Raw genomic sequence first — 22,799 nt, forward strand, 5'->3', positions numbered from 1 at the left:
TAAAGAAATAGCTTTTGCAAATAAAGGTGGTAGATTGCAACGTTTCTGCAGGAAGTGTATGTTTCTCATGAAATGACATGCAGTCACTTTTAATTTCAGAAAATTTTCTTTCTATAGAATTTAAATAGCATCTCAGCATTACTTTCTGTAATCAGCATTTTAGAGCGTGCAAGATTTGTGTCTGTGTGTGTATATACATATAAATAAGATATGTAGGTGGAAAACTGGGCACTGTAGCACTGGTTTTTAAAGCTCTGTGCAGACTTATGCTGGAAAATGGTGTCCGAGATGCGTTGTGCTCTTTCGACAGGAAGTATGTCAGACGTCAGTTTGGTAAAGGTATTTGTGGGCATCCAATGACTGCCAGCAGCATGCAGTGTGGGCACATTATGACTTTAATCAATCAGTCAGTTATTTTCAAATGTCACACTCCAGCCTCTGCCATGTCTTAAACTTACACAGCTCAACACAATGTTAAATGGCATGAATGACCTTCCCTATCAGCATTATTTAAAAGGATCAAGAACTACATGCAGGTTAGTTGCTGGTTTATCTCTTCTGGCTGCTGGTGAAATTATAAGTGTTCTTGAAATTTTTCTATACTTGCCTAAAGTTTCAGTGAGGGGGTGGTCTGGCTGGTGGTGAAGTGCATATTAAAAACTTGTGTTGAAAAATTGTGCAAAACAAGTCACTTCCAGAGGTGGATGGGTGGCCTGGTAGGCCTGCCTTGTTGATTTGAACTTGACTGGGAGAATGAAGAGAGTATGTTGCTAGGTGAGGGAGGACAAAGAAGGGAAGAAGGGCTCAAAGCACTAAAGGTCTTTAAAGGAGCAATTCTCTTGCCTCAACTTCATCGAGGATCAATGCTTGAAAGGTCTTCACTAAAGAGGTTGTATTGAAATCTGCCAACAACTGCAGCTGCAACAAATTCCCCTCCAAGCCACCACCCACCCTGACTTGAAACTATATCACCGATCCTTCATTGTCCCTGGGTCAAAATCCTGGAACTCCCTTCCTAACAGCATCATGGGTGTACCTACACCACATGGACTGCAGTAGTTCAATAAGGTAACTCAGCACCACCACCTCAAGGGCAATAAGGGATGGGCAATAAATGCTGGCCAAACCAGCAACGTCCACATGGTGTAAAAGAATTAAAAAAAAAAATCTCTATGTAGAGCAAAGACAGCAGCTCTCAACTTGTATGCGTCTGGCTCCTTGCAGACTGCAGATGGAGAGACAAGCAACAGTTTGCAGTATAGTGTTGAGGAAGTTTCTCCACAAGAAGGTAATTTCATTGCATTCCATCTTTCTAAAGAGAAGCTGGCGGAGCAAGCACAATGGTTTGCATGGATTGCAGGCTTCCCCATGTTGCAGGGTGCCATTGACTGGGTGCACATTCTTTTTATTCATTCACGATGTCAATGTCGCTGGCAAGGCCAGCATTTATTATCCATCTCTAATTTCAGAATGCAGTTGAGCCATTGCCTTGAACCACTGCAGTCCATGTTATGTAGGTACACCTACAGTGCTGTTAGGGAGGGAATTCCAGGATTTTGACCCAGTGACAGTGAAGAAACAGTGATATATTTCCAAGTCAGCATGGCGTGTGGCTTGGAGGGGAACTTGCAGGTGGTGGTGTTCCCATGCACTTGCAGCCCTTGTCCTTCTAGGTGAGTTGAGGTTATGGGTTTAGAAGGTGCTGTCAAAGGAGCCTTGGCGAGTTGCTGCAGTGCATTTTGTATACACCACAGCCATTGTGTGCCAGTGGTGGAGGGAGTGAATGATTATAGCCGAGGATTCAAGAATGATTAGCTGTAATGTTCATGGGAAATATATTTCCAGTTTATTTGCACCTTGTGAGTAGAAGGAGCACATAGAGGGACAGGAAATGGAGGACCAGGTACAGGAAGGCTACAACATAAATATCCTCTTTCTGCCTGGACTTTACATGATGAAATAATTGGAGTGATACCAGTAACATCAACCATACCTCCCCATTCACCAACAGTCCCACATTCTTTGCCTCTCCTTCGTTGCTGATCATCACATTGCCCTCTTTCTGACAATGCAAAAATAAACACCCTCAGAAAATTCACATTCCAATCTAAATTTATAATTTCAGCCATGACCATGCATACAAATATAAATTAACCACATTTGTGCATTCCCTTAGTGCCCATCCTCTCCTTGTGTGCCAATGAGGGGCTTCACCAGTGGCTGCAGCATGGGCAATGGAAGGCTGCTGACCGTTAATGGAGGAAACTGCAGATGCTCTGGGCTGCTGCAATTAAACCTGACTGGCTGATGGACAACAGCAAGAGCACTAGTCGTTGACAGGTTGAAGTAAGAACACTCTCCTGAGAGAGGAAAGCAAATTTGTGCTTCATGGAATCACTTTACTGGGGCGGCACCTCAGTAATCCCAGCAATGTGTGCCCTTGGAACAGTAGTATCCATACCCGTGGTAGCAACAGTCCGAGCTATTGCAGCACAAGGAGCTTCCATCAAAATATCTGAGTGACATGGGGCCTCAGACACGACGTTGTGGGTTCCACATACACGTTGATGAAGATAATCACCTGTTCAGTTTTTAAAGGATGGGCTCCAGGCACTGTTCAAAGCGTAAGTTGGTGCTGGACTCCTCCATGCCTCTTGAGCACAGCTTTCTGACAGGCTTTTCACCACCACACTGTCCTTATGGAAGCAAAAATCCCACCTTCACACTGAAGACATCATTGTACTGTGTGGCACGGCCACAGTCCTAAATGGGATAGATTCAGAACAGATCTAATAGCTCAAAGCTGGGCACTCATGAAGTTCTGTGGGCCAACAACAGCAGTAGAATTATATTCAACCATGATTTGTAAACTCATGGCCCAGCAAATTCCTCGCTGTACCATTGCCATCAAGCCAGGGGAGCAACTCATTTCAATTAGGAGTTTAGAAGAGCTATGCCAGGAGCAGTATTAGGCATAGCTAAAAATGAGCCAACTTGATGAAGATACAGCACAGGACCAAGTGAATGCTAAACAGTGGAAGCAGAGTTTTATTGATACAATGAAGTGATCCCAAACCAACAGATCAGATCAAGCTCTGCAGTTTTGCAACATCCAGTTGTGAACAAGAGGCCCAAACAGTCTCTGTCCCACAGCACCCTCCTCTGTCTGGTAACTCCTTCAACTCTACTTGCTTTCTCTAAATAAAAGGTATTGCTTTGGGTACTCCCATGGGTCCTAGCTAAGATTGCTCTTTTGTTGGATTTATGGGACATTCTTTGTTCAAGCCTTAATCACCTCTTTCTTTTCAGTAAGTTGATGACTATACTCGTGCCATTGCCCTGAACTTGAAAATTTCATTGTTTCTTCCAAATTCCTTTTTGCTCTCAGCTTCACATGGTTCATCTCCGACTCTTCCCTCCCTTGCCCTTCTCTTGACTTTTCTGTCTCCATTTCTGGGGATAAGCTATTGACCAATATTCACTCTAAGTCCTCTGACTCCCACAGCTACCTTGACTACACTTCCTTATGCTGTGCTTCCTATAAGGACTTGATGCCATTTTCTCCATCTTTGTCGCATCTTCCATACCAGTGCTTCCGATATGTTTTCCTTTTCCTTCAACCGAGGATTCCCCCGCCCCTCCCCCGTGGTTGGCAGGGTCCTCGACTGTGTCAATTTTATTCTCACTCCCCTTCACCCTCCCAGAATCACAATGGTGTTCCTCATACTCACCTCCCACCCTCTGTATTCGCTGATCGTCTGCTACAGTTTCTGCTATCTCAGCGTGATCCTACCACCAAACACGTTTTCTCTTCCCCTCCCCTGCCTTTTCAGCATTCTGAAGGGATTGTTCCCTCTGTGATACCCTGGTCCACTCCTCAGTCATCCCAAACAACATCTCCCTTCCCCCACTGCATGTTTCCATGCAAGTACAGGAAATGCAACCTGCCCTTTTACCTCGTTTCTTCCTCACTGTTCAAGGTCTTAAACACTCCTTCCAAGTGAAGCAACGATTTAGTATATTGTGCTTGCTCTTCATGATGTAGTCTCCTATACGTTGGATGACCCAGTACACACTGGGTGCCTGCTTTGTGGAACACCTCCATTCAGTCTGCAAGCATGACTCTGAGCTTCCAGTTGCCTGTCATTTTAATTCTTCACCTTAGCTTTCTGAACTCAACATTGAGTTCCATTTTAGATCATAACCTCTTCATCCGTGCACATCCCCCCCACACTACCATTTTGTTTCATTTCCTTTCTTGGTTTGTTGTTTTTCTTTCTCTCATTTGTCTCTTACTTCCTTTACTTTGCATTTAGATGGCAGCTATCCTGCCATTCACACCTCCTAGACACATCATCTGTTTATTTACTTGTCCCATGATGACTCCCTTTAGTCTTGCATCATGAAACCTTCTGTCATTTAATCTCTCCTCTCCACCCAATCATCGACCTTCCCTTATGTTGCTCTTCCCATCCTCCCCTCTTTCACTTGCTCAAAACTTAATGTATTTCTAACTTTTTCAGTTCTGATAAAAGGTCACAGACTTGCAATGTTGATTCTGTTTCTCTCTCCATAGATGCTGCCTGTCCTGCTGAGTATTTCCAGCATTTTCTTTTAGAGTAGAAAAGGGCAACCTTGAATCAACTTTTCCCCACAATTGTCTTTTCAGTGTGAACAATCTCATTTAATGCGGGAGCATGAAGAGACTCAGGAAAGGGCGACTCTACGCTATGAAGAACGTATCACTGAACTTCACAGTATAATTGCAGAGTTAAATAAGAAGATTGACAGGCTGCAGGGAACAACAATAAGGTAAGGGAACAACAATGTGAGCTGACTTTGAATAGCAGGTAAATGTATAGGAGTATTTTTAATTTGTTCTTGGAATGTGGGCGATATTGATAAGGCTGCATTTATTACTCATCCTTCGTTATGCTAAGAGATTGCAAGTGGGTTGTTAAAATTCAGGGGGTATGATGCTTTGGAGATAAGAGTTGGGTTTTTCTGAAGGCTGAATTGTGAGATGTTATTAACCCTTTGTTCCAATTTCTCGTTAGCCAGCTTTTTCCTCTGAGGCTACACATTGTATTTTGTTTCCCTGCGGAGAAGCCATTTCAACTGGCTGGTATGTCTGTGCCTTGGATGAGGTCTGAACATCATTTGTTTTGAACATGAGACTGAGGAACAGGAATAGGCTAAAAGCAAAATACTGCAGATGCTGGAAATCTGAAACAAAAACAAAAATTGCTGGAAAAACTCAGCAGGCCTGACAGCATCTGTGGAGATGAAGACAGAGTTACCGTTTCGAGTCCGAATGACTCTTAATCAGAACTAAAGAGAAATAGAAATGTGGTAAAATATAAGCTGTTTAAGTGGGGTGGGACAGGTGGAGCTGGATAGAGGGCCAGTGATAGGTGGAGGCAAAGGAGAGATTGCCAAAGATGTCATAAACAAAAGGTCAAAGGGGTGTTGACGGTGGTGATATTAGCTAAAGGATGTGCTACTGGTCACATTAAGGGTAGAAAGCAGGATGAGCAAGTGACAGATGGCCCTGGTGGGGCTGCGGCGGGTGGGGGGAAGGGGGGAATCTAAATAGGCTAAAAGGTGGACATAAAACAATGGATGGAAATAAATTTTAAAAATAGTAATAGAAATAGGTGGGAAAAGAAAAAAATATTCATTAAAAAAAACAATTATTATTAGAAAAAAGGGGATCAAAAAGGGGGTGAGGATGGAGGAGAGAGTTCATGATCTGAAGTTGTTGAACTCAATGTCAAGTCCGGAAAGCTGTAAAGTGCCTAATCGGAAGATGAGGTGCTGTTCCTCCAGTTTGCATTGAGCTTCACTGGAACATTGCAACAGGCCAAGGACGGACATGTGGGCATGAGACCAGGGTGGTGTGTTGAAATGGCAAGCGACAGGGAGGTTTGGGTCATGTTTGCAGACAGACCGAAGGTGTTCCACAAAGCGGTCACCCAGTCTGCGTTTGGTCTCTTTAATGTAGAGGAGACCACATTGGGAGCAGCGAATGCAGTAGACTAAATTGAGGGAAGTGCAAGTGAGGTGCTGCTTCACTTGAAGGGAGTGTTTGGGCCCTTGGATGGTGAGGAGGGGGGAAATAAAGGGGCAGGTGTTGCACCTTCTGCGGTTGCATGGGAAGGTGCCATGGGAGGGGGTTGAGGTGTAGGGGTGATGGAGGAGTGGACCAGGGTGTCCTGGAAATTGGAAGCAAAATTAATAAATTAATTTTTAATATTATTAATAATCAATAAATTAAATTACCTGGAAAAAATTATTAATTTTGCTTCCAATTTTCACCCCTCCATCACTTTCACATGGTCATTACTGACACTTCCCTTCTCTTTCTTGACCTCTCTGTCTCAATTTCTGGTGATAGACTGTCCACCAATATCCATTACAAGCCTACCGACTCCCACAGCTACCTCGACTACAGCTCCTCACACTCCGCTTCCTGTAAGGACTCCATCCCATTCTCTCAGTTCCTTCACCTCTGTCGCATCTGTTCTGATGATGCCGCTTTCCAAAACAGTTCTTCTGACATGTCTTCCTTCCTTAACCGAAGTTTTCCATCCACGGTGGTTGACAGGGCCCTCAACCGTATCCGGCCCATCTCCCGCGCATCCGCCCTCACACCTTCTTCTCCCTCCCAGAACCATGATAGGGTCCCCCTAGTCCTCACTTATCACCCCACCAGCCTCCGCATTGAAAGGATGAGCCTCCGCCTTTTCTGCCAACTCCAGCATGATGCCACCACCAAACACATTTTCCCTTCCCCCCTGTCGGCATTCCGCAGGGACCATTCCCTCTGGGACACTCTGGTCCACTCCTCCATCACCCCCTACACCTCAACCCCCTCCCACGGCACCTTCCCATACAAATGCAGAAGGTGCAACACCTGCCCCTTTACTTCTCCCCTCCTCACCATCCAAGGGCCCAAACACTCCTTTCAAGTGAAGCAGCACCTCACTTGCATTTCCCTCAATTTTGTCTACTGCATTCACTGCTCCCAACGCGGTCTCCTCTACATTGGAGAGACCAAACGCAGACTGGGTGGCCGCTTTACGGAACACCTTCGGTCTGTCAGCAAGCATGACTCAGACCTTTCTGTCGCTTGCCATTTCAACACACCATCCTGCTCTCATGCCCGTCCTTGGCCTGCTGCAATGTTCCAGTAAAGCTTACCGCAAACTGGAGGAACAGCACCTCATCTTCCGATTCAGCACTTTAAAGCCTTCCAGATTTAACATTGAGTTCAACAACTTCAGGTCATGAACCCTCTCTTCCATCCTCACCCCCTCTTTGATCCACTTTTTATATATATATAATATATATATATTTTTCTTTTCCCACCTATTTCTATTACTATTTTAAAAAATTATTTCCATCCATTGTTTTATCTCCATCTTTTAGCCTATTTTGATCCCCCCTCCCCCACCCCACCCCCACCTCCACTAGGGCCATCTGTCACTTGCTCATCCCGCTTTCTACCTTTAAAGTCACCAGTAGCACATCCTCTGGCTAATGTCACCACCGTCAACACCCCTTTGACCTTTTGTTTATGACATCTTTGGCAATCTCTCCTTTGTCTCCACCTATCACTGGCCCTCTATCCAGCTCCATCTGTCCCACCTCCCTTAAACAGCTTATATTTCACCACATTTCTATTTCTCTTTGGTTCTGATGAAGAGTCATTTGGACTCGAAACGTTAACAGGAGTAGGCCATTTGGCACAAAAATGGGAAATGTTGGAAAAACTCAGCAGGTCTAGCAGATCTGTGGAGAGAGAAACAGAATTAATGTTTCAAGTCTATATGACCCTTCTTTAGAGCCTTCTTCAAGCCATTTAGCCCTTTGTGCCTGCCCTGCGATTCAAAAGATCATGGCTGATCTGATTGTGGCCTCAATGCCACTATCCTGCTTACTCCCAATACCCTTTGATTCTCTTGTGAGTCAACAAACTATCTACCTCAGCCTTAAAAATATTCACTTACCCTGCCCTTCCATTCTCTGGGGAAAAGAGTTTCAAAGACTCACGATTTTCTGAGAGAAAAAGTTTCTCCCCATCTTGGTCTTAAATGGGAGACCCCTTGTTTTTAAACTGTCCTCTAGTTCTGGTCTCTCCCAAAAGGGGAAACATCCTTTCAGCGTCCACTCTGTCAAGCCCCCTCAGGACCTTATATGTTTTAATATGATCATTCTCATTCTTCTAAACTTCAGTGGACACAGGCACAACTTGTCCAACCTTATCTCACAAGATAACCCCTTCAGCCCACTGAATCTTCTCTAAACTGTATCGAATGCAATTATGTCCTTTCTTAAATAAGAAGGTGAAAACTGTACACAGTATTGTAGATGTGATCGCACCAATGCCCTGTACAACTTTGGCAAAACATCCCAACTTTTGTATTCCATTCTCTTTGCAATAAATGCCAACATTTCATTTGCCTTCCTAATCACTTGGTGTATCTACACTTTTTGTGATTGATGTACCGAGACACCCAGATCCCTCTGTACCACCGATTTCTGCAATCTCTCTCCATTTAAATAATATGCTGCTTTTCAATTCTTCCTGCCAAAGTGGACATTTTCACATTTTCCCACATTATATTCCATCTGCCAATTTTTCACCCACTCACTTAACCTATCTCTCCCTTTGCAGACACTTTATACTCTCTTCACAACTTATTTTAGACCATAAGACATAGGAGCAGAAATTAGGCCATTCGGCCCATCGAGTCTGCTCCACCATTCAATCATGGCTGATAAGTTTCTCAACCCCATTCTCCCGCCATCTCCCCGTAACCTTTGATCCCCTTACCAATCAAGAACCTATCTATCTCGGTCTTAAATACACTCAATGACCTGGCCTCCACAGCCTTCTGTGGCAATGAATTCCATAGATTCACCACTCTCTGGCTAAAGAAGTTTCTCCTCATCTCTGTTCTAAAAGGTCTTCCCTTTACTCTGAGGCTGTGCCCTCTGGTCCTAGTCTCTCCTACTAATGGAAACATCTTCCCCACGTCCACTTTATCCAGGCCTTTCAGTATTCTGTAAGTTTCAATCAGATCCCCCTTCATCCTTCTAAACTCCATCGAGTATAGACCCAGAGTCCTCAAACGTTCCTCATATGTTAAGCCTTTCATTCCTGGGATCGTGCTCTTGAACCTCCCCTGGACCCTCTCGAGGGCCAGCACATCTTTCCTGAGATACGGGGCCCAAAATTGCTCTCAATATTCTAAATGTGGTCTGACCAGAGCCTTATAAAGCCTCAGCAGCACATCCCTGCTTTTATATTCTAGTCCTCTCGAAATAAATGCCAACATTGCATTTGCCTTCCTAACTACCGACTCAACCTGCAAGTTAACCTTAAGGGAATCCTGGACTAGGACTCCCAAGTCCCTTTGCACTCCAGATTTCTGAATTCTCTCCCCATTTAGAAAATAGTCTATGCCTCTATTCTTCCTACCAAAGTGCATGACCTCACACTTCCCCACGTTGTATTCCATCTGCCACTTCTTTGCCCATTCTCCTAACCTGTCCAAATCTTTCTGCAGCCTCCCCGCCTCCTCAATACTACCTGTCCCTCCACCTATTTTTGTATCATCTGCAAACTTAGCCAGAATGTCCTCAGTTCCCTCATCTAGATCATTAATGTATAAAGTGAAAAGTTGTGGTCCCAACACTGACCCCTGCGGAACTCCACTAGTCACCGGCCACCATCCTGAGAAGGACCCCCTTATCCCCACTCTCTGTCTCCTGCCAGACAGCCAATCTTCTATCCATGCTAGTACCTTGCCTCTAACACCATGGGCTCTTATCTTATTGAGCAGCCTCCTGTGCGGCACCTTGTCAAAGGCCTTCTGGAAGTCCAAGTAGATAACATCCATTGGCTCCCCTTTGTTTAACCTGCTCGTTACCTCCTCAAAAAATTCTAACAGATTTGTCAGGCATGACCTCCCCTTGATGAAACCATGCTGACTTTGCCCAATTTTACCATGCACTTCCAAGTATTCTGAAATCTCATCCTTAAAAATGGACTCTAAAATCTTACCAACGACCGAGGTCAGGCTAATCGGCCTGTAATTTCCCATCTTTTGCCTCACTCCCTTCTTAAACAGGGGGGTTACATTAGCGATTTTCCAGTCCTCTGGGACCCTCCCTGACTCCAGTGCTTCCTGAAAGATCACCACTAACGCCTCCACTATCTCTTCAGCTATCTCCTTCAGAACTCTGGGGTGTAATCCATCTGGCCCAGGTGACTTTTCCACCTTCAGACCTTTCAGTTTTCCGAGCACCTTCTCCTTGGTAATGGCCACCATCTGCCCCCCGATTCTCTTGAACTTTGGGGATGTTACTCATGTCTTCCACCGTGAAGACTGACGCAAAGTTCCTATTCAGTTCCTCCGCCATTTCTTTATTCCCCACTACTACTACTCCAGCGTCATTTTCCAGCAGCCCAATGTCCACTTTTGCCTCTCTCTTACCCTTTATATATCTAAAAAATCTCTTGCAATCTTTTTATATTACTGGCTAGTTTACCCTCATATTTAATCTTCTCCCTCCTTATTTCTTTTTTAGTTGTCCTCTGTTGGTCTTTGTAGGCTTCCCAACCCCCTGGTTTCCCACTGCTCTTCGCCGCATTGTATGCTTTCTCTTTAGCTTTTACGCTGTCCCTGACTTCCCTTATCAGCCATGGTTGCCTCGTCCTCCCTTTAGTATGCTTCTTCTTCCTAGGGATGAATTTTTGCTACGTCTCCCAAGTTACTCCCAGAAATTCCTGTCATTGCTGTTCCACTGTCTTTCCTGCTAGGCTCATCTCCCAGTCAATTCTGGCCAGCTCCTCCCTCATGCCTCAGTAGTTGCCTTTATTCACTGTAATACCGTTACATCTGATTCCAGCTTTTTCCTCTCAAATTGCAGGGTAAGTTCTATCATATTATGGTCACTTCCTCCTAAGGGTTCCTTCACCTTAAGCTCCCTTATCAAATCTGCCTCATTACACATCACTAAATCTAGAATTGCCTGTTCCCTAGTGGACTCCACCACAAGCTGCTCGAAAAAGACATCTCGTAGACATTCTATAAATTCCTTTTCTTGGGATCCACTACCAACCTGATTTTCCCAGTCTACCTGCATATTCATGATCACTGTAACCTTGTCTTTCTTACACCAGGAGATAGAAAAGGCGTGTATCTCGTGCCCCACATCGTGACTACTGTTCGGAAGCCTGAACATAACTCCCATTATGGCTTTTTTACCTTTGCGGTTCCTCAACTCTACCCCCACAGATTCTGCATCATCTAACCCTATGTCATTTCTTGCTATCGATTTAATTTCATTTCCTACTGACAAAGCAACCCCACCCCCTCTGCCAACCTGCCTATCTTTTCGATAGGATGTATATCCTTGGATATTTAGCTCCCAGTCCTGATCCCCATTGCAGCCATGTCTCCATGATGCCCACCACATCATACCTGCCAATTTCAATCTGCGCCACAAGCACATTTACCTTATTTCGTATACTGTGTGCATTCAGATACAACACCTTCAGTCCTGTATTTCCCGTCCCCTTTCTCATTGTCGTCCCTTTATCTGATGTGCTTGAAGTTAGATTTCTAGCCCTTTCCAAACACTCTGTCCTATTTTGTGTTCTGGGGACTTTAATAGCCTCTCCTGGTCTCTCCTTTCTTTTCAGTTTTTTCATAATTTTCCATGAAGTTGAATCCACCTCCCCACACGCTAACCTGCTGCTTTGTTTCCCATTAGTCATACTTCTTGGAGTTTTACCCTTCCCTTTTCCTGTGGTTTCAAAATCCTTCCCTTTGAAACTTCTCCCTCTGTAAAAATGCAGCCTTTATATCAATTAATTTGCACTCCCAGGAATAGAATGCCAAAATAGTTTTTTAAAAAAATCTTCAAACTCACTTTCCCGCATTAGTCGAGTCCACTCTGACATTCTAATCTCCTAGCCTCTCTTCAAAGCCTCAGGCTACTAATCTCGCTTTGGCCTTACATGCGCCATCTGGGAGTACCTTTTCTATACAGATCCATCTGTGGTTGTCCTCAGTCAGGTATTTCAGAATATACCCCAAATTCCTTCCAACTTTCTAACTCTTTCCATTTGGCTTCCTTTATCAGCTCACTTTCCAATTTATTAGCAGCTACTAGAATCTCACGGTCCTAAGGACTTCTACTTCTATTGAGATTGTTAGCTTGGTCTCTAGTCCTCCTTGTTAAGCTACGACCTCTACTCACATTCCTCTCCCTTTCTGGAATGCTACTATATGATAGTTCTAATATATGATAAGTCCGTGATTTTTTTTCTGGGGTCACGACCACTTTCTGGTCCAATGTTAGAACTCATACTGCGCTTTCTGGGTTTCCACATCTTTACCTCGATTTGCCAATCGATAGGTCTTGTCTCCTGTCCTTCATCCTGCACGTTTAGCCAATGTTTGTATTTACCAGTGGCCTTTCCTGCTCTCCCTATGATAGTGGCAACCCTCCACACACTGGTCCCTTCTGGCATGTATGTCACCTTTGTTCCTACTTTGGATAGTTGCCCTTCTGGATGAATAGCGTTGTCCTGTACCTCAGTATTACTTTGTACATAGTCAGTCAACTCTGTATCTGCTGTTGTCTGTTCCTCATAACTACCCAGTGTATGCGTAATGCCAAGTGCCTCCTCGCGTTCTATGTCCTGTTCAGAACCTGTAAGGGTATAGTCTGTACCAATTAACCGTGAAGAATGTACCCTAACAGTTTGCTTGCCGTGTTGCACAATTACTACTTTCCCATCACTCCCTATTACCTTACCAGGTCCTTTCCACTCTTTCTGGCTTTCCCTTTAATAATACACCATGTCTCCTTGTCTAAACTGTATTCCTGATGGTCTTATGCGGTGCAGTAAGGCTCGCCGAATTTTCTGAAACCTCAGCTTTAATGAAAGCTTTTCCGTCCACATGCAAAGCGTTCAGATGAACAGAAAAGTGGAGCAAATGTTAGTCCCTTTTATAGCAGGGGGAGCACCTGACAACACTGAAGGTAACTTTGAATTTCTTCTGTACACCAACTGGTAAGGGACTGTACCTCCCAACCATTTGCAGAGAGTTCTTTGCATGCGCCACCCATGTTAGCACTGTTTGCAATTTACAACCTGGTTAATCAGCTAATATTTTATGTAACATGTCATCTATTACCGTAAGGTTTCTTTCACAAAGATCATTACTAAAAGGGCTCTCGGCTGCAGTGTGCATAATTATGATGTTTAAATTTTCGCACATATCTCGAAATTCCTCATTGCCGAATTCCCCACCATTATCTGTCTGAAACTTCGTTGATGTTCCTAATCCTGTTCCTACCCGTTCCTCCATGACCTTATCGACAATGGTCCTTTTGCCTTTACTATGTATCACACTGGAAACACTAAATCTGGTTGCCATATCTATGAAGTGTAGTAAAAAAATACCCCTATCCTTGTCCCAAACTTTCAAGTCCATTGCTACTGCATGGTTAACCTCCCTGGCTAATGGCAAGCTCACAATGGTGGTGTCTTGCAATATTTAAAGGAACATTTCACGCTGAGCAGTGATTTGTTCAATAAGGACATCATATCCTTTATTGACCATTCCCGCATCTCAAAGCAGAGTCTGTGGCGCCGGATGTGTAAACTGTCTATGTAATTTTCAAATTATCTTCTTTTTGTCTACCAAATTCTTATTCTCTGCAGTTAACAAAACTTCATAAACTTTTTGATGAGAAATTTCTGGCTTCCTTAGTGGCAAGCAGTAATGGCCTGACCAAGTAAAATGTAGATGCACATTTTTTCCAAACACGACTGCTCTATCATTCTTCATACATAGCGTCATCTGAGCCTTCTTCACCGCAGATCGACTCAACAATAGCGATATCTCGCTAGAAACCACAGTACTGATAAACAGATTGATCCCTGCTATCTTACAAGGGAGGACCACCTGTTTGGAGGATGTTAATTTATTGCCATCTCTGAACCTGAAGCAGGTAGAGCTTTCATACTCTTGACCTTCTGCCGGTCTGCCGCATTGAGAGATTCCAGATAGCAGTCAAGCCAGTCCATGCCACACACCGTAGAAGTGCAACCACTGTCCAGAACTGCACAGTTGAAGGAATCTACCATCAAGATACTCATCACCTGATTCAAACTCTCAGTGATCAATACAATTCCATCATGGCAGTCACCATCATCATTTTCAGTTTCAGATGAATCCGCCTTGTAGGTCACTTCAAAAATGTGATTCCTTCGCTGTGGGCAGATCACTACAATGATACTGGGAATCACACCGAAAACATCGATTAACCATTCCCCGTGCATTTCTTGGGTTTAAATGCCTACGGTCACTGTCCCAGCACACTTTTTGTCCCAACTCTCAAATTAGCTAGGTTTATGACAGTGTTCAGACCTCTTGTAATTAACCTCAGCTTTGTATTGGAATGTTCGTCTAATATTTGGTTGTCCTCGAAATTCAGCCACCATTGACTCTTCTATCCTTTGTTTCACAGCATAGTTGTTTGCATTTGCTAAGAAAGTGGCAGGGAAAGACTGTTTCCCCAAATATTTTTTCAGGGCATCAGCCATTTGATCTAGGAGAGGTTCTTTCCCCGGAATTGAACCCCTGTTATTACTAAAAGACTATCAACGTGAGAAATGTAAGCACAGTCCAGTAATTTAAATGCCAATACCAATTCTGGAATTTCAAGTTAAAATCTCTATAGTCTCCCGTACCATTTATCAAAATCCATGATATATTCTTCCATGGACTGATCATCTGATTTCCTAAACCTATCAAAGATTGTCCAAGTGTCATACGCTTCCAATAACTCACCCTTTTTGTAAAACTGATCCAACAATTGTAACAGAAGGTTCAATCCCTCTTCATGATCCAAATCATCCACTTTCCACTCTGAAATTACCTTACTCCTTCTCTTACTTTTGGCTGGTAGTGATTGCGCCAAAGCCATACCTTGCTTCTTCCAGGGTATGGAAGTAACCCAGGTCCACATTTCAACTTCACCTACTCTTGAGTCCGGCTGTTTTGTCCATGTTTGGACTAAGGCTGTTACGAGATCGGGAGCTGAGTGGACCTGGCTGAACCCAAACTGAACATTAGTGAGTAGGTTATTGCTGAGTAAGTGCCGCTTGATAGTGCTGTCGAAGACCCCTTCCATCACTTTTCCAATGATAAGAGTAGACTGGACAGGATGGTAATTGGCTGGGTTGGATTTGTCCTGCTTTTTGTGGACAAGACAAACCTGGGAGGATTTCCTTATTGCTGGGTAGATGCCAGTGTTGTAGCTGGAATGGAACAGTTTAGCTAAGGGTGCAGTTAGTTCTGGAGCATAACTCTTAAGTACTATTGCTGGAATATTGTTAGGACCCATAGCCTTTGCAGAATCTAGCGCCTTAAGTTATTTCCTGATATCCTACGTGGAGTGAATCGAATTTGCTGAAGACTGGCACCTTTGATGCTGGGGCCCTTGAGGAAGGTGAGATGGATCGTCTACTTGGCACTTCTGGCTGAAGATTGTAGCAAGTGCAATAGCCTTTTCCCTGCACTAATATGCTGGGCTCCCCCATCATTGAGGATGGAGATATTTGTGGAACAACCCCCTCCAGTTAGTTGCTTAATTGTCCACCACCATTCATGACTGGGTACGGTAGGACACAGAGCTTAGGTCTGGGATGTGGGATTGCTTAGCTCTGCCTTTTTAAAAATTCACGGGATGTGGGCTTCGCTGGCTGGGCCATCATTTATTGCCTATCCCTAGTTGCCCTTGAGAAGGTGGTGGTGAGCTGCCTCCTTGAACTGCTGCAGTCCATGTGGTGTAGGTACATCCACAGTGCTGTTAGGAAGGGAGTTCCAGGATTTTGACTCAGCGACAGTGAAGGAATGGCGATATATTTCCAAGTCAGGATGGTGAGTGACTTGGAGGGGAACTTCCAGGTGGTGGTGTTCCCATCTATCTGCTGCCCTAGTCCTTCTAGATGGTCGTGGTCGTGGGTTTGGAAGATGCTGTTGAAGGTGCCTGAGTGAATTTCTGCGATGCATCTTGTAGATGATACACACTGCTGCTACTGTGCGTCGGTGGTGGAGGGAGTGAATGTTTATGGATGTGCCAATCAAGTGGGCTACTTTGTCCTGGACAGTGTCAAGCTTCTTGAGTGTTGTGGGAGTTGCACTCATCTAGGCAAGTGGGGAGTATTCCATCACACTCCTGATTTGTGCCTTGTACATGGTGGACAAGCTTTGGGGTGTCAGGAGGTGAGTTACTCGTTGCACGATTCCTAGCCTCTGACCTGCCCTTGTAGACACAGTATTTATATGGCTAGTCCAGTTCAATTTCTGGTTAATGGTAACCCCCAGAATGTTGATAGTGGGGATTCAGTGATGGTGATGCCACTGAATGTCAAGGGATGATGGTTAGGTTTTCTCTTGTTGGAGATGATCATGCCTGATACTTGTGTGGCGTGAATTTTACTTGCCACTTGTCAGCCCAAACCTGGGTATTGTCCAGGTCTTTCTGCATTTGGACATGGACTACTTTAGTATCTGAGGAGTAGCGAATAGTGCTGAACATTGTGCAATCATCACTGCAAGCATCAGAGAACATCCCCAGTTCTGACCTTATGATGGAAGGAAGGTTGCATGCTGCTTTTGCTGTTTGGCATGCAAGTAGTTCTGTGTTGTAGCTTCACCAGGTTGACACCTCATGTGCGCCTGGTGCTGCTTCTGGCATGCCCTCCTGCACTTTTCACTGAACCAAGTACTGCATGATAGCATTGTTGATGTCCCCTTCCATTACTTTACTGATGATCAAGAGTAGACTGATGGGGCGGTAATTGGCTGGGTTGGATTTGTGCTGCTTTTTGTGTACAGAACATACCTGGACAATTTTTCACAAAGGTGACAGTGTTGTAGCTGTACTAGAATACTTGGCTAGGGGTGTGGCAATTTCTGGAGCACAAGTCTTTAGTACTATTCCCGGAATATTGTCAGTGCCCATAGCCTTTGCAGTATCCAGTGCCTTCCACCTTTTCTTGATATCACATGGAATGAATCGAACTGGCTGAAGACTGACATCTGTGATGCTGGGGACCTCCGGAGAAGGCCGAGATGGATCATCTACTCACCACTTCTGGCTGAACATTGTAGCAAATGCTTCAGCCTTATCTTTTGCACTGATGTGCTGGGCTCCCCCATCATTGAGGATGGGGATATTTGTGGAGCCTCCTCCTCCAGTAAATTGTTTAGTTGTCCACCACCTCACTTCTGACCTTATGATGGAAGGAAGATCGCGTGCTGCCTTTGCTGTTTGGCATGCAAGTAGGTCTGTGTTGTAGCTTCACCAGGTTGACACCTCATGGTATGCCTGATGCTGCTTCTGGCATGCCCTCCTGCACTTTTTCATTGGACCAGGGTTGATCTTTATGATAAAATGGGGGATATGCTGGGTCATGAGGTTAGAGATTATGCTGGGCCATGAGGTTACAGATTATGCTGGTATACAATTCTGCTGCTGCTGATGGCCCACAGTGACTCATGGCTGCCCAGGTTTGAGTTGCTAGATCTGAGTTGCTAGATTCCAGATTGCCATGTGGAAATCAGATTGCCATGTTGGAAATATGATGATGTGGCAATAACAGAGACCCAGCTCAAGGAAGGGCAGGACTGGGTGTTAAATGTTTTTGGGTACAAGGTGTTCAGAAAAGATGGGAAATGAAAAAAAGGAGGAGGGGTGGCAGTATTGGTTAAGGAGAGCATTGCAGTGCTGGAGAAAGACGATGTCCGAGGATCCAAGGACAGAATCAATTTGGCTATCGCTAAGCAACAAAAATGGTGAAATTACATTGCTCGGTGAAGTCTATAGACTGCCGACTTGTGGAAAGGATGTGGAGGAACAAATTTGCAGTGAAATTACAGAGATGCAAACATTAGAGAGTTGTTATAATGGGTGACTTTAATTACCCAAATGTAGACTGGGACAGTGGTAGTGTAAAGTGCAGAGAGGGGCAAGAGTTCCTAGATTGTGTTGAGGAGAATTTTCTACAGCAGTATGTGCCCAGTCCAACAAGAAAGGATGGACTACTGTACCTGGTTCTTGGAAATGAGGTGGGCCAAGTAGACCAAGTGTCAGTGGGGGAACATTTAGGAGATGGTGATCATTGTGTCTTAAGGTTTAAGATGATGGTCGAAAAGGACAATGTGCAATCCAGAGTAAGAATGATTAACTGGGGGAGAGCCAACTTCAATTGGGCAAGAACGGAACTGGGTTAGATACACTGGAACCAAAGGTTGGTGGGAAAAATGGTAGCTCAACAATGGGTTACCTTCAAAGAAGTAATGATTTAGGCAGTCGAGTGAAAAGTTCAAAAGTGAAAGATAGGACAAACAAGTCCAGAGTTTCCTGGATGAAAAAGGAGATAGAAATTAAGATAAAGAAGTAAAAGTGTGCTTATGACAGGTGTCAGGTAGAAAATACAATTGAGAATCAAGTGGAATATAGAAGGTTCAGAGGGAAGGTGAAAAAGCAAATTAGAGAATCAGAGGGATTATGAGAAAAGACTGGCAGCCAACATAAAGGGGAATCCCAAAGACTTCTATCAGCGCACAAAGAGTAACAGGGTGGTGAAAGGAGGAGTAGGGCTGATTAGGGACCAAAAATGGGATTTACACATGGAGGCAGGGGGCAGAGCTGAGGTGTTAAATGAATACTTTGCATCTGTCTTTACCAAGGAAGCAGATGCTACCTACGCCATGGTGACAGATGAGGAAACTGTCACTAGAAGGTTTGAAAATTGATAAGAAGGAAGTGTTGGATAAACTGTCGGTACTTAAAGTTGACAAGGTACCAGGATCGGATGAGATGCATCCAAGGATGTTGAAGCAAGTGAGAGTGGGAACTGCAGGGGCACTGGCCATAATGTTTCAGTCTTCCCGAGGCTCTGGAGGTGCCAGGGGACTGGAGGATTGCAAGCATTACACCCTTGCTCAAAAATGGTTGTAAGGACAAGCCCAGCAATTACAGACCAGTAAGTTTAACTTCAGTGGTGGAGAAGTGTCTAGAAACAATTATTCGGGATAGAATTAGTAGACACATGGAAAAATGTGTGTTGATTCGGAAGAGTCAGCATGGATTTCTAAAGGGGAAATCGCGTTTAACAAACTTGCTGAAGTTTTTTGAAGAGTTAACAGAGAGGGTTGATGAGGGTAACGCCATTTATGTGGTGTACATGGACTTCCAAAAGGCATTCGATACAGTGCCACACCACAGACTTGAGAAAAGTTAAAGCTCATGGAATAAAAGGGACAGTAGCAACATGGATACAAAATTGTCTGGAGGAAGGTTTGTAGTGGACTTCCCCAGGGGTCAGTATTTGGATGCTTGCTTTTCCTGATATATATTAATGATCTAGATCTCGGTGTGCAGGGGACAGTTTCAAAGTGTGCAGATGATACGAAGCTTGGAAGCATTGTAAACTCTGAGGAGACAGTATAGAACTTCAAAAGGACATAGACAAGTTGGTGGAGTGGGCAGATAGGTAGCAAATGAAGTTCAATACGGAGAAGTGTGAGGTGATGCATTTTGGTAGGAAGAACATGGAGAGACAATATAAAATAATGGGTGCAATTCTTAAGGGAGTGCAGGAGCAGAAGGACCTTGGTGTATATGTTCATAGATCATTGAAGGCAGGACAGATGGAGACAGCAGTTAATAAACATACAGTACCCTGGGCTTTATTAACAGGGGCGTAGAGTACAAGAGCAGGGAGGTTATGCTGAGGTTATATAAGATACTAGTTAGACCTCGGCTGGAATATCGTGTACAGTTCTGGGCGCCACACTATAGGAAGGATGTGAACGTATTAGAGAAAGTGCAGAAGAGATTTACAAGAATGGTTCCAAGGATGAGGAACTTCAGTTATGAATATAGATTGGAGAGGTCAGTACTGTTCTCCACGGAGAGGAGAAGACTAAGAGGTGATTTGATAGAGGTGTTCAAAATCATGAGAGGCTGGATAGAGTAGATAGGGAGAAACTGTTCCCGTTCGTAAAAGGATCGAGAACGAGAGGGCACAGATTTCAAGTGATTTTCGAAAGAAGCAACTGTGATGTGAGAAAAAGCTTTTTCACACAGTGAGTGGTTCGAGTCTGGAATGCACTGCCTGGATGTGTGTTGGGGGCAGGTTCAATCAAGGCATTCAAAAGGGCATTAGATGATTATTTAAATAGAAACAATGTGCATTGTCACAGGGAAAAGGCAGGAGAATGGCACTAAATCATAATGCTCATTTGGAATGCCAGTGAAAACATGATGGACTGAATAGCCGCCTCCTGCGCCGTAACAATTTTGAGATTCTGTTTGAAATATATCCCATTTAGCACAGTGGTAGTGCCACACAACATGAAGAGTATCCTCAATATGAAGATGGGACTACGTCTCCATAAGGACTGTGTGGTGGTCACTCCTACCAATACTGTCGTGGACAGATGCATCTGCGACAGGTAGATTGGTGAGGATGAGATCAAGTAGGTTTTTCCCTCTTGTTGATTCTCTCACCACCTGACGCAGACCCAGTCTAGCAGATATGTCCTCTTGATTGTGCTCCCACTGTGCTGCCACTTCAGGGATGGTGGTGGTGGTGGTGTCACGGACATTGTCTGTAAGGCATGATTCTGTGAATATGACTATGCCAGGTTGTTGCTTGATGTCTGTGGGACAGCTCTCCCAATTGTGGCACAAACCCCCCAATGTTAGTAAGGAGGACTTTGGAGGATTGACAGGGCTGGGTTTGCTGTTGTCATTTCCAGAGCCTAGGTCGATGCCAGGTGGTCTGTCGGTTTCGTTCCTTTTAGACTTTGTAGCGGTTTTGTTGCAACTAAGTGGCTTGCTAGGCCATTTCAGAGTCAACCACATTGCTGTGGGTTTGGAGTCACTTGTGGACCAGACCAGTCCAGGTAAGTGCAGCAGATTTCCTTCCCTAAACGACTTAATTAACCAAATTAGTTTTTACGACAATCTAGAATGGTTTCTTGGTCACTATTACCGAGACTAGCTTTTTAATTCTGGATTTATTAACTGAATTTAAACTCCACCAGCTGCCATGCTGGGATTTGAACCCGTGTCCCCAGAGCATGAGCCACTGGATTATTAGTCCGGTGACATTATCACTATGCCGCCGCCTCCCCTACACTATGTGCTTATGTGTTGTGTTGTAAGCTTTGATGTGGTATCTTGGCAAATGCCTTCTGGAAATCTAAGTACAGTGCATCCACAGGTTCTCTGTAACACGTTACTTATTACTTCCTCAAAGAACTCCAATAAATTAGTCAAACGTGATTTCCCTTTAACAAAACCATGTTGACTCTGCCTGATTGCATTGAGATTTTTTAAGTGCCCTGCTACAACCTCCTTAGTACCAGATTCTAGCAATTTCCCTACAACAGTTGTTAAGCTAACTGGCCTGTAGTTTCCTGCTTTCTTTCTCCCTCTTTTCTTGAATATAGGAGTCACGATCGCTATTTTCCATGGTGGACCTTTCTAGAGTCTAAGGAATTTTGGAAAATTAAAATCATTGCATCCACTGTTTTCAGCAGCCTCTTCTTTTAAGATTCTAGGATGAAGTCCATCAAGACCTGGGGACTTGTCAGCTTTTAGTTCTAATCATTTTCTTTGTACCCTTTCCCTAGTGATTGTAATTGTTTGAAGTTCCTTTTTCCCTTTCACCTCCTGATTCACAATTATTTCCAGGATGTTATTTGTTTCCTCCACAGTGATGACAGACAAAAAATACCTGTTCAGTTCATCCGCCATTTCCTTACTTTCCTTTATTGATTCCACATTCTCACTCTCTAGAGGACCAACACTCACTTTCCTTTTTAAATAGCTGTAGAAACTCTTACCATATGTTTTTATATTTCTAGCTAGCTTTCTCTCGTACTCTAATTTCTCCCTTCTTATTAATATTTTAATCATTCTTTGCTGTTCTTTATATTCTGTCCAATCTTCTGACCTGCCACTCATCTTTGGGGAATATATGCTTTTTTTTCTGTTTGATTCTATCTTTAACTTCCTTAGTTAGCCATGAATGGTGAGTTCTTCCCTTACATTTCAGTGAGAGAGAATGAATCTATCTTTTCTGAGTATTCTGAATTATCTCCTAAATGTCTGCCACTGCATTTCTCCTGACCTATCCCTTAACCTAATTTTCCACTTCACTTTAGCCAGCTCTCTCTTCAAGCCTTCATAATTGCCCTTATTTAAGTTTAAAGCACTGGTCTTAGACCCATTCTTCAGTTCCTCAAACTGAATGTGAAATTCAACCATATTCAGATCACTGCTACCAAAGGGGTACCTTCACTAAGGTCATGAATTAATCCTGTCTCATTGCACATTACAGATCTAGTGTAGCCTGCTCTCTGGTTGGTTCTAGAACATGCTGCTCTGAGAAACTGTCCCAAAAACACACTTATCAACTCATCATCCAGGCTACCTTTGCTAATCTGACTTGTCCAGTCTATATATTGATTAAGATCACCCATGACCAATGCCGTACCTTTCTCACAAGGCTCCATTATTTCTTACTGTATACCCAGTCCTACAGTGTGGTTACAGTTGGGGGCCTGTAAATAACTCCCACAAGTGACTTACCTTTACTATTTCTCATCTCAATCCAAATGTCCTTCCTAAATGTCATATGTACCCTTGAATATTCAGGTCCCAGTCTTTGTCATCCTGTCTCT

The 22,799-nt window shown here is 43.9% G+C and overlaps 1 protein-coding gene across 2 annotated transcripts in view; it reads left to right on the forward strand.

The window, feature by feature from the left end:
* mcc (MCC regulator of WNT signaling pathway) overlaps positions 1–22,799 on the forward strand; it is a 215,550-nt gene that overhangs the window by 111,147 nt on the left and 81,604 nt on the right. For both annotated transcript variants that reach the window (XM_078566344.1, XM_078566348.1), the window contains one exon: positions 4,670–4,812. In XM_078566344.1, coding sequence (XP_078422470.1) covers positions 4,670–4,812 — 143 coding nt within the window. The remainder of the gene's footprint in view (positions 1–4,669; positions 4,813–22,799) is intronic.

This window comes from Cetorhinus maximus, chromosome 2, assembly GCF_964194155.1.
Source record: "Cetorhinus maximus chromosome 2, sCetMax3.hap1.1, whole genome shotgun sequence".
Classification (NCBI taxonomy): Eukaryota; Metazoa; Chordata; class Chondrichthyes; order Lamniformes; family Cetorhinidae; genus Cetorhinus; species Cetorhinus maximus.